This window comes from Pholcus phalangioides, unplaced genomic scaffold (genome assembly GCF_987345545.1).
Source record: "Pholcus phalangioides strain wild (caught in Gottingen) unplaced genomic scaffold, Ppha-v1.0 ptg000008l_1, whole genome shotgun sequence".
Classification (NCBI taxonomy): domain Eukaryota; kingdom Metazoa; phylum Arthropoda; class Arachnida; order Araneae; family Pholcidae; genus Pholcus; species Pholcus phalangioides.
The window spans coordinates 33,581,427-33,595,168 of NW_028301601.1; the positions used below are offsets into that span (position 1 = coordinate 33,581,427).

The following is a 13,742-nucleotide window of genomic DNA, read 5'->3' on the forward strand; positions in this document are numbered from 1 at the left end:
GACCAAATGTGCCCCAAGCCATTCTTTGGAGACCCACTGTCTTATATACTCCCGATTGACAAGGAGTAACAGCATCACAAAATGAGATACATGAAAAAAAAAGAAACCTCCATCTCTCTCTAAATTCGACAGTCTGGCACATGTTGCATCCGTCACAGTAAAATCCGGATACAATAAACTAAAAGAAGCATAAAAAATAAGAGGAATAAAAAAAAAAACTATTTCGGACCCCAGCCATGTGATAACCATTCAACCTCTGGTCATCATCCTACAGGAAAACCCACAAGAAACACAGCAGTGCGGTGATTGAGCTGTCACGACGCCATAGTGTGTTTTTGTGAAGCATGGAACATCAATTCAAGATACATATATATTCTTTAAAAAAAAAAAGAAAAGAGGATAGTCTCGAGCAAAGAACTGAACCAGCGTTGCAGAGAAACACTTTCAATAAATCACCAGTACTCACACAGACGAGTCGAGTGGAAAATATAAAGCCGTTTTGCTGAAGGAAAACTTCTCCTTCTCGAGAAATATTTTCAGTTTGAACATTTCTTTCTCCTTCTGTTTAAAAGAAAAAGAAAAGAGAAAGTATCATGTACACGTCGGTATAAGAGTTGCTTTTTGAAAATACACTAGGATAACAGAGGATAGAAGAAGAGAAAAAAAAAAAAAGAAGCAGTTCTCTGGAGGATAAATGCTCAAAAAATGGAGTGAAACTCGAGAGAAAACCAAGCCAAAGAACACAAAAGAGATGAAATAATAACAATAAAATAGAAAAATTCACTAAAAAAATACATAAAAGAAAAAGATTGAAGCGTGTGTGCAATTTGTACCAATTGTGTTTCGTCCTCTGCCTCCTTCTCTTCTCTTGGCTAAATGAAAAACGTGTTCTGAGATAAAGTCACGTTCAACAGACTGTGTATATATCGCCCAAAGTGGTCTTGGGAATCCTTACTCTTTACCTTAGCTCAATCTTCAGGTTCTCTTCTTTTTTTTTTATATACATACTTCATACTACACCCTTTTTTCTTTCGTGTTTGCGGGGAGGTGTTTGTGTAGGTTGGTGTATATCACAAGTTCACGCTTCCACGCCGTTAAATCTCGAGAGAGATTTACCCGAGATATAACTGTTTTTACGGTGAGGTGCTATCGGAAAACAATACGTTCGAGGGTGAGGAATTAACCTGCGGGTTCTGATCCATATACGGTTTGCTCATCGGTATCGAGGAATTATGATGTCTTATTTTTGGCGCCGGCTTCCGTCAACAACTGTTACGGAGTTATGTTGTTTGACATAGAATAATACCTTTCTATTTTCGTTTCGGGGAAGGATAAATAACATCTTATTACATTTGAGAGAAAGACTTGATAAGAAACGTGCATTGTGAAATGATTTATCAACTTTGAATTAAATGTCAGGTAATCCAGAAACTAACATATTGGATTTGTTCTAAAAATTCTATACGTTTTGATTTTGATTATCCTTATGTATATTACAAATGAGTTTTATATTTCAGAATAATAATCTGAGTGAGAAAAGTAGTATACTATTAATTTATTAACGGTAGGCTTTACCGTGTATTCAAGTATTTTTCCAAAATTACGAAAATTGTCTCTTATAAACGCAAAATATGTTTCGCTTAATAATCTGTTCTAAAGTACTTTAAAGTTTGTTGTACACAAGAAGAAACACTTAAAATCCGTGAAGAACGTGGTTTATGCTTGGGATTTTTCAAATTGGTAAAATAAATTTCATATTATCTAAAATAGTTAAAGTTAAATTTGTTATGTTTACTATTTCCAAGTATTTACATATGTCAACATGTATTACATTGTGGGGGGGGGGGCTATATATTTCAGGGGAACATGATTGAGACAATTCAGCACGAGACAATTCAGCGAGAGAGAATTTAGCGCAGCGACAATTTAACGCAGTGATTGTGATTTTGTAAACAAAATTCCCTAAATTAGAATTTTTTTTGACACAAATGCCGTCGTCATGAGATACGTATTATGCCATAAAAAAGTAGTTACTCTTGCAGATGAAAAAATTATGTGTTATTCCTCATAGAAATTCATCTGATGTTGATTCTAGTGATTTTGAACTATTTTAAAAATTGTTTTTCTAGTATCCACCGCGCTCTTTTACGACGCTTAGTGTTTATTTGACCGAAGATGCACTGCGCTAGATTAATTACTAGATTAATGCACTGCGCTAGATGCGTTAGTTTCTCCTCTTTGCACAAGCCGTTATGAATTTCCACACATTGGGACACGATGTACTTCAGTAGTGTTCAACTATTGAAGTACTGCCCGTAGTATAGTCCGTAATTGAACTATCTAACAAATCAGTAATGTATCAGTAAATACAAATACAAATACAACGCCACAACAGGCAAAATGCCCAACGAGGTGGCTGATAAAAAGATGCCCATAAAAATATGGTTGTCATATATTTCAGAAATACAGCAACCCTATTAAAAATGCAATTAACACAAATTATAAACAATATATACACATGATAAAATATTATACAATGCCATAAAGAATACTTATGGTTGTCTTACTCTAAGAATGGATAGCTTCTCGATTTACCCCAACATGTTTATCGTATTTCTTTTTAAACGTGTCAGTTGTGTTACAGTTTACTACCCCCGGGGGTAAGCTATTCCATTTATTAACAACCCTATTAGAGAAAAATTCCCTGCGACACCATAACCTTGCATTGTCCCTCACCAATCGAAACTGTTGCCCCCTTGTAAAAGCACTCGATTGGCGGTGTACTTAAAGTTCATGGTCCATCCTATCCATCCCATTGAAAATTTTGAACACTTCGATCATATCTCCTCGACACCTGCGTTCATCCAATGCAAACATATTCAAAAAATGAAGTCTCTCTTCATAACTCAAGCCCTGTGTGCCAATAAGGACACGCGTAGCTCTTCTCTGCATCCCTTCAACCAATTCTATGTCCCTCTGTAGGTATGGTCTCTAAAACCTTACAGCATACTCCAGTCCAGGACGAACTAAACCTCGAAAAAGCGGAAGAATGACTTTAGGCGAACGCGAAGAGACCTTTTTGAAAATGAGACCAAGCATTCTATTCGATTTTTTGACCACCGCTGAACAATGTTCAGAAAACCTAAGTCGCTCGTCAATGAGAATTCCCAAATCGGTGACCCTAGTTGCATCCGGGATAGTGACACCATTCAACTCGTAAGAGAACCGTGGGTTGTTCGAACCAAAATGAGCGACCATGCACTTATCAACGCTAAACGTCATGCTTCATTCATTTGCCCAGGCTGCAATCCTGTTTAGATTGGTCTGGAGCAACTCCCTATCACTTTGATTCCCGATTACCCCCATTAACTTCTCATCATCTGCGAATTTGCTAGTAATCCCATCGATACCCTGATCGAGTTTATCGATAAAAAGTGAAAAAAGTATGGGGCCAAGGACACTTCCTTGAGGAACTCCACTTGTGACGTCTGTCCAACCAGAGAATTCCCCGTTCACCATAACTCGTTGCGACCTATCTCTTAACCAGATTCTATCCAATTCAGCAAGTTGCTCCCAATTCCAATCTCGTGTAAACGCTTCAAGAGTTTGCCATGTTGGATCCGATCGAATGCCTTCTGGAAATCAAGGTAAACAATGTCTACGTTTTTGCTCTTACCCAAAGCCTTAGTCACGTGATCATAGAAGCAAAGGAGGCTAGTTACACATGACTTTCCCTTCCTGAACCCATGCTGATTATCCGACAATACATTATTCTCGCCTATCCACTTCACAAACTGCCTTTTGATGATAATTTCCAAAATTTTCGAGATGGAGCTCGTCAAACTCACTGGACGATAATTTGACACAGCTTCTCCACTACCCTTCTTAAATATCGGAACAACGTTAGCAAGTTTCCATTCTCTTGGGACGATACCCTCAGCAACACTACTCCTGTATATCTGTGCGACTGGCCCCAACAATTCATTAGCACATTCCCTGAGGACCCTGGGATAGATATCATCTGGTCCTGGTGCTTTGCTTGCACATACATTTCTTAGAAGATTTAGGACCTCCACGTCTTCTACTTGAATATCATTGAGGGTTTTATTACCCCATGCAACACCCGTATATTGAAAATCATTATCTCCATTAAAAATCGACGCGAAAAAGGCATTGAAAGCACTACACATGCCTACATTGCTCTCTACCCTAGAGCCTCCTATCGAGAGGGGGCCAACTGCCCCCTTACATCCATTATTGACGTATTGAAAAAATGATTTTGGGTCAGAGCCAATGTTATCTGTCAACCTAGATTCAACTTCCTTTTTACTATCCCTTATCACTTTCTTCAACTGTCTTTTTTTATCAGTAAACAATGATAGGTCACCTCGTCCACTTTTATACTCTCTGAATGATCTTTTATTTTCAAGATAAAGGTTCCGCACGCTATCCGTGAACCAAAGAAGGTGCGATGTACAAACACGTTTTTTTTCGAACAAAGGGTATGACGTCGTGCAAAGCAGAGGACAGCTTCGTACTAAATTCTTCCCATTGACTTACCACCCCTACTGATTCCAACCGGTCTTTGAAAACTTTCGCTAACCTTCCTCTCAAAACATCAAAGTTAGTTCTCCGAAAACAAGGAACCAATCTTTTGTTATCCACCTTACCCGAGGAAAAGTTACAGTGAAATCTGACGATACGATGTTAACTGGAAGAGAACTCTTCCCCCACTGAAACATGTTCAACTAGATCCTCAGAACTAGTAAGAACTAAATCCAAAATAGCAGTACCCCTAGTGGCTTCTGATACATGCTGATACAAAAAAATTTCGAGCACCAACTTAAGAAAGTCTCTTTCATACTGATTTCCAGATGAAAGGTTTTCCCAATAAATACCTGGACAATTGAAATCCCCTAGTATGAGAACCCTCTTTCGCTTACACATGTAAGAAATTTCATCATGCAATTTGGCGATGTAGTTTTGATCCCTATTCGGAGGATTGTAACAAACCCCAACAATAAGTTTTTGGAAGTTTCAGTAAGTAAATGCCAGTCCTAAAAATGTTAAGTCTGCAATAGGTGGGAAGAAATTTTTATTTCCAAAACATAATCACACTGCGCTTAATTATCGCTGCTCTGAATTGTCGCGCCGTTGAATTGTCTCGCGCTGAACTTTCGTAAATCCGTATTTTTGATACAGTTCAGATATTCACTCGACATCCACATTGTTGGACATTTTTCTTGTGGTTTCCTTTGTATTTGTATACCTAAATTTAAGCGTGGAAAGACGTTGATATAAATTGATCGTTCTTTATACAGTAAAATTCCTGTAAAACTATACTGAAAGAACCCAAGAAATAAAAGGGTTAATCGTTATAGATAAACTATGCTAAGAAAAGTGAATCGGGACGAGAGACTAATAACGTTATTTTTTGCAATTACCGTTATATACGGAATAGATGAATACGATTTTCAATGTATTTCAATTATCGAACACAGATTAATGGAATTATATGTAAATAAATAATTTTATTCCTTATGACGATGAAATTTAATCAACTGAGGTTTAGTCATACATATATAACAGCAATTGGTGTTGGAAATTTCTTGAGAAGTATGTGATATAAATTTCTGCTTCAAATATATTTTAATCAATGGAAGAATATCCTTAGCGTTTTCTAAAAATATACATAATTGTTATAAAATATTTGTTCAACACAAGGCATTTCATGAAACTTCCTGTCTTTAAATTTCTCAAACAATTATAGAATCCCGATGATTAATGTTGCATAACATCAAACGATATATCAGAGTATTTAGAAATTAAAATGAATTTTTGTTTCTCGATTCTTTGAAGTTTCAATTTGGTTCTGTTATTTATAGTTGGACCTTCGAGCCTCGAAGTATCGGGACCAACATCACCGGTAACGGCTGGCGAAGAAGTAACCTTCACTTGCGTAATCCAAGGAGCAAAGCCAGCCGCAACTGCCTTATGGTATAACAGATCGGAAGTTCTGGAAGTGACACCGCAAGTCGAAACTTTCTTCGAGGAGGACAAAACTTTCCAGACTGTGAGTACCGTCGCTGTGCCGGTGACGCGGCACGATCACATGGGCACATTCTACTGCAAGGGAACAAATTCCGTCCTACAGAGCAAAGGAGAAGCTCCTTTATTAAAGTCTTTAGATATCCAAGTGCTATGTAAGTATTAAATGTAGAATATGCCAGAGTCTGATTTTCCAGAATAGATTTTTCTTCGGTGCTAATTTAGTAAATTAAGGAGAGAGGAATCTTTCTTAAAATTAAATTGTTTATGGTTTTTGTTTCTAGAGCAAACAGATACGTAATTTTCTTTCCTTCCAACCTCAAACCAACGACCAAATAAAACGAGTACGTGAAGAAGCATAAACAACTTTCACGACATTCCCGAGTTTCCAGCAGTAAAACGGGATAAAACTTTAGACTCAGTGGAAACTTTCCAGGTTTCTGCGTTAACTTTTTTTTTTTGATTTTCATTGCCTCACGTTTTCTCCCAAATGCACCATAAATGGAAACGTAATATTGTTTTTCCTCAAAACAACTATAACAACTATAAAAAACCATCTTAAACAGTGTTAAAAAGTATTACCTTTGATAGAAACTATTTTTTTCATTTCTTTTCTAATGATAAAGACGGCAATATAACGTTTTTCCATTGAAACTAAATGTATTTTATATATCTCTGCCGCTATAATGGAATTTCAAATAAGCGATATTAATATAGAGGGTGTTGCTTCGAAGTGACCACAAACTCAGAGGGGTGATATTAGCCAAACATTGCCATAGAACATGGTATCGCAAACCACGTTTAGTCGGTGAAAGTTGCAAAAATCCTTGTGGAGGGTGTGACGTCGAGTGGGACAAAGAAGCCAAAAATAAGTAGGGAAACAATCATTTGACAGCATGATTACAATGCAGCCTGTTGTGTACAATAAAGTACAACAAGGTAAAATAGAGTACAAAATATACGTACAAAAATCAATTTATTGGGACAAACGTCTATGACGTCAGTAATTGCGATTTTCACAGACTAAACGTGGCTTGGGATACCATGTTCTACGGCAATTTTTGTTCCTCTTTATGCCTAACAGCACCCCTCTAAGGGTGTCGCTACTTCAAGGCGCCAACCTGTATATTAATATGGAACTAATTTACATGCAAGAAATCACATATACTGAATAATCATCATTGAAACTGCTATATACATCGCATTGAAATGGCTCTAAATGTCCGCAAAGCGTCTATAATTTCCAAAAATCACTGAATCAAAACGACTCTGAGTACTATACCGAGACAAAATGTGTAGGGGGGTTGGGGTAGGGGTACTATCTCTTTCTATCTCTGAAGATAATGTTTTAAAAAATGTTACAAAGTGTGATTATAATTGGCATCACGATTTTAAAATGATCTGGAATAACAGCCTCTGAGCATAGTACTTTGAAATCTTACTACTGTTGAGAACTATTCAAAATTAATAAAAATTCATTATTCACATAAAAACTGGTTGTTAGGATGTCGCAATTCTGATTCAAGCTGAACGTTCAAAATAAACAGTTACTGAAAGAGTTTCTGCGTTTTTTGATCGTTATAAACGCAAAAATATTCACAACAAATAAAACATGCCGTTAGTCTTCAAAGTAATAGATAGAGTAATGGATCAAAGAAATGGACGCGTTCTGGATGGCGATAAGAATTATTCTGATTTCTATCCAGAACGTTTCCTGAAAAAGGATCCAGTTGTGTCATGCCTCGGAGACAAAACTCGGGCTCTCTGACGCAGAGGTGTTTTTGTTCCAGCTGAACGTCTGTCTAATACGCGGAGGATTTCCCATAAAGTAGGGTGTCCAACGACTGTGATGAACTGTTACTGATGAACTGTGATGAATTGTTAGCAGGAGTACGGTGAATATCAAATAATCGCCTTACGTGGGCAATAGAATGCCGGGGAAATCCTTCACGAATGGGGGAAGACTCACCACAGAGACCATCAAGATATTATGCAACGTTAAAAAGATTACTCTGATGACATACTGAATGTGATTGTTGTTGTAGTATGCCTTTTATTCTAGATTGTCAAAAAGCACATGATCCGTTTTAACAGTTTTTTTGTAGCTCTACGCGTACACATTGCACAATCAATTTGAAAAATACGTAAAGGAATACAAACATGCATATAATTCACACAGTATGTGGGCCCCCCAATGGACATTGTTCGGAGGGGGGGAGGGTCAGGACTTACTGTAACTCTGTAACTCTAATGTTTTATTTGTCTTGAACCGCTGATTTGTATAAACTGTCAAAACGTAAAATTTTATAATCTGAACTTTAAAATATGTTACTTAACTTGAATTTTAACTTCTCATTGAAACTTCAGTCGGCCTCGCTTAATCGGATATCAACGATTCCAGCGCACACTATTCGATAAAGCGAGAGGAACAACGCAATTGCAATTTTACGACGCTAGTATAGTTTGTATATTCAAAACTGATGAAGAATCAATATTAATGAATCTTCTGGAATAAATCAGACAAGAAAATTGTATTTAAGTACAATGATCACAATACCTAAGATTTTAAGATTTTCACTTCTCATTAGAAAAGTGAGTTCCCTGTATTGCAGAGGTTTTGAACATTTTCCAGTCGTGAGCACTGCCTATGCCCATCATCAAAAGAAGAGAACCCTTACGGCAAGTTTGACAAACAAATGCATACAATGAGGAGGATTTCAATACTTGAATGCAATTTTTACAAAGTGTTTGATTGGAACGTTGACCAAGTTCTCGCGAGAACAAAATCGGACACGAACTTCGAGCACTCTGGGTACTTCAAAGAGCACAGTGGTGCTCGTGAGCAACAGGTTGACGATGCCTGCTCTATTGGCTTCACTGAGAACAAAAAATAAAATCATTAAATACACGTATTGAAGACAACTCGAATATTTAAAGGCCGGTATCTACATTCAAATACATTTTTTTTTCTTTAAAGCTTAACTCAATAACATATTTTCCATTAATTCCGAATGTTTTATTCGGTAAAACATTATGCGTATAGTGGCTGGATGTGTATCAACAGTTGACGTGTGAAACCTAATATTCGATAGCGGTGAAAAGCCGTTAAAATTACCATATTAAGCGGTAATCTCCAACATTGCCTCTGTGGGAAAAACTTTGGTGACGGAGAATTTGCTACGTTTAAGCGAGGTGTCCGTTTATCCGTTATCCGATTAAGCGGGACAGACTGCAATTGTTTTTCCCTTCACAAAACAAAATTACATTGTTTCCTTTTTATTAACACATAATTTAAAAAAATAACTGACCAGTGGCTCTTATTCCGACAATTTTGAAACCGACACTCAAATATATTCCCACAGGGCCGATTTCCATCGAAAATATTTACTGCTTCGAACACAGGAAATTAGCATTTTGAAATATTGTAATTATTATTTTCGTGAAAGCATCTTTTGTATTTCCTGGCAACTAGAACCCCCGAATAAACGATCCTACTCAAGCCAGAATCAATAAGGGATTCCTTCGAAACGGTGGCGACGATGCTGCAAACATGGAATTGTCACATCCAAACAAACTTGATTCATTGCCGTGACGTTTACGCCCTTTAACAAACGCTGATTGAACCCTGGATTCATTAAATATTAGAGAGAGTGAGGGAGATAGAACAATATATGGCGTTGGAAAATACCAGTCAGTGAGAGAAATGGAGGTTACAGGGTAGAGAGAGACAGAGAGAGAGTGAGAGGACGAGAGTAGTTTGCCGTCTATTAGTGTAAACCCTTTTGTCCGTTCCCGAAAGCACGGTCTGCAGATCGTGGATAATGGATAATTTCGTAGTACCTGTGATGATTCTGAAGCTTCTCTACCGATGTGTTGAAAGATAAGCGCCTACAGCATGTTCCTGGAGTGAGAGAGGTGCATGGATACGAGAGCATGTGGGGAAGTTGCACTCCCGAACACGTTCTCTCCCGTCTCCTTTAAGGCACGTATACCTAATACTACTAATGCTGGTCGCCGACGCTAGCCTCGACTATTATTTGTTCATTGTAGAGGTTGGAAGGAGACCCGAGATGGAACTATGGTGAAGGCTAGAAATGCGCTTGTAGGTCATTAGAGCGAGTCTAGGGATATATATCTGGGAATGCGACCACTTAGCTACCGAATACTAGTTCCATCCAATAGCAGGGCTTGGTCTATTAAGTGAGGTTTCCCTGCATTGTTATGATTTCGGTGGCACAAACACGCTCGCGTCTTTAAACATACATATATATATACGCATACATGTACATATATGCATATATTTGCGTTGCTCTATTCACAGAAAAGCGTCAGGGAGACCAACGCGGCCATTGTATTGTATGCTACTGACTTCGAATATCGTAATGGAAATCTATTATAGGTGTGTGTCGTGGAATCGGCATTGTTTTTGTTGTATCAACGGGGGAAACTTTCTCTGTCCGTAGGCGATGGTGGATAATTGATTGGACTGTGGTACCCTAAAGTAACTCACCACAGTGCTCCATGCAGCGTTGTCTGCTTCCTTGAATCAATGCATCGTGATTTAGTCCAAATTATTTCGGGAGTAATTCCAATTAGATCAACTCATATTTAAGGGGGTGGGGGGGAGATATTATGCATTCAAAATTTATTCAGCAATGAACGCCACACAAGAAGGTTTACTATATACTTAAACACTATTACAGGGGCAGTGACAAGTTACACTGTAAAGTCTAGCGAGGAAGTCGATGTCGAGTATTTTCCGACTTTTCTAAAGGAAAATGTGGATGACCTCTGTATAAATACAAACAGTGAGTAGAAAGCCTTCCCCTCATACAACGGAAAAAATAAATTTCAAATCTTAATGTTTTTAGCGTCACAGCAGAAATCACCAAACTCCCTTCATAACTCCATATAAATGCAAATAAAGAGAAAAAGATGCCCATAACAAGTATGGATGTCATATATTACTAAAATACAAATACAAATACAACGCCACAACAGGCAAAATGCCCAACGAGGTGGCTGAGAAAAAGATGTCCATAAAAATATGGACGTCATATATTTCAAAAATACAGCAACCCAATTAAAAATGCAATTAATAAAAATTATAAACCAAATGTGATGAAATATTATACAAATATTATACAAAAAAATAATATGCAAAAAACATTATACAAAAAATATTATACAAAAAATATTATACAAAAAATATTATACAATATATTATACAAAAAATATTATACAATATATTATACAAATATTATACAAAAATATTATACAAAATATTATACAAAAAATATTATACGAAATATTATACAAATATTATACACAATATTATACAATATATTATACAAAATACAGCAACCCAATTAATGCCAAAAAAGTGACAGCCGGAACCTGAGTGGGATTCGAACCCTCAACTTTCAGTGCTAGAGCCCCTTACGTTAACCACTACATCAATTGCGGAAATATGTATTTTGATGAAGCAGGTTTTTTTTCCTTCCGATTTTCAGGAGGTGCAAACTAAGGTGTATATTCCATTGCGAAATCAACTTCATAAAATATTTGGGCTAGTCAATGCTAAAATAAAAGGCTCTTAAAGAGGAAATATATGTATCTCATCAATGCCGCTTAAAGGGTAAAAGTTGGGTCACACTGCTCTGATTTCTTTGAGCGTAGGGGGTAAACAAGCCTGGCTTTTGCTTTACTTCTTTTCTAAGAAAAGAAGTTGCCGGTTCGTCAACACCATACAAGATTCGGATAGGGTGGCGCGTAAGTCTCCTTGCTGAGACTCGCGAGGTCTCATTTGTCTCTCAGACGAATAAAGGTGCGTATACATTTTCTACTTGCTCGCTTTGACTGTGGAGTGATTAATTATTACGCCCGACACTTTTGCTCTTCTAGTTATAATCCGTTTAGTTATAATCTTCGTTATCCGCCACGCACAAACCAGATGTGATCACGGCATTGCAAGTCTGATGAATGGTGGGTCGTCCAAAGTTTGATGTTCGTCAAGTGCGAATCACTCTTTTCGCAACTAAATGTTACGTTATAATTGTAAAAAGTGATGAAGATTTCTGCACCTTCCCTCCCCCACAAGACAACGAACTGTCCTCGAATATAGACGCATTTAAACCAGCCACCGACAGGTATGTTTTGCTGCTTGTCATCACGTACTCGCAAGATCAAGTCACGAGAGCTGCGTGCATGCGTCCCAAGATACCAATTCTCGCTAGTAGCCACTGTTTTTTGTCTCTTATTAAAAACCGTTACACCTATCATCCGTTCATATTATACGGAATCTAAACAAAGTATTCATGCAGAACACGTATAGCCACCGTGTGCTTTGGGTCACTTTAAGGTAACGGATTTTAATTATGAAAATTTTTTCCGGTGATAGTAAAGTATCAGGCATTTGAGAAAAAACCCGATATTGACTCAGAAAAGCACGATCAGATAAAATGTGAAAATAATGATCCGTAACAAATCGATATAGCAAATCAAAACGCATAAACATTGTCAATATTCCCCCATATGGGGTTACGTTATATAAAAAATTACAAATAAAATTTCGTGCATGAAAATACATAACTATATGCAAAGTAAGTTGTTAAAAACGTCAACGCTCGCATTGAAATTTAATCTTACAGAAAATTCGCTTAAAAAAATATTCTTTCCACACATTTCAATAACAGAAACGCCAATTTAAAGTTATCGTCATATTGAACATTAGTTCAATAAAAGTTCATTATTTAGGGATTTTAATTGCATTCGATTACCTCAACATTTGAGTTCAACATATGTCATTTTTATATGCAATGTTGATGTAGACATTAGAATGAACTGCTATCTCACATTCAGTTTGAAATATAACAAACGATAAAACATAGTGCTATTCCACATATAAATATATATATTTTTAAAAAGTAACGAAATTTTCATAAGAATGCTGATATTCATCCCTTCACGTACAGGCTTTTGACAAATAATTTCTATGATCTGTATCTGAAGTATCAGCGATAATATATATATACATATTTCTCTGTGTTAGCATGTTAATAATAGAAGGGATGAAAGAGATCAGTACACAGTAGATTTTATACTTTCGCTCATATATATAACTTCCCTTTCACACTTTCCCTCCTATTTGTGTGTATAATATATATAAAAATTATACGTGGAAGATAAGTCACTAAGCACAGCACTGTAGGAACAACTGGGGTGAGGAGAAAAACAACTTCCGTTCATAAGATTGCAATGAAGTTTTTGGATGTGGATGGACCGTATGTAGTCAGGCTGAGATAATTTTTTAGGTACTAAAATTATAAACTAGGGAAAAAAAAACTGAAGATCTAAACTCTACCACGTATTTTGAAAATCATTCCGAACCTGAGAACCATTTGGAAACAAACCTTCTATTTTTGAAGAATTATTTTGTTCAGCATTTAATACGTTGAATTCAAAATTATGCTATTAAAAATTTATTGACGATGTGCAACCAGTCACTCAACTGCCACCCAAACTGACTGCGGCACTTCATTTGACTTTATAAAAAGAAACAAAAAAAAAAAAAACGAATACCAAAATTATATCTGTTTTTACACAAAAAGCTCGTTACTTTCGATAGACCAAATTGTTACAAATATTGCTCTAAATCTGAACTCATATAATTTTGAGCAATTTAAAAATATTAA

At 36.7% G+C, this 13,742-nt stretch overlaps 1 protein-coding gene across 2 annotated transcripts in view; it reads left to right on the forward strand.

Moving 5' to 3' along the window:
- The window catches only part of LOC149084197 (hemicentin-1-like), a 425,960-nt gene that overhangs the window by 315,803 nt on the left and 96,415 nt on the right, over positions 1-13,742 (forward strand). For both annotated transcript variants that reach the window (XM_089234537.1, XM_089234538.1), the window contains exon 4: positions 5,886-6,203. In XM_089234537.1, the coding sequence (XP_089090663.1) occupies positions 5,886-6,203 (318 nt within the window). The remainder of the gene's footprint in view (positions 1-5,885; positions 6,204-13,742) is intronic.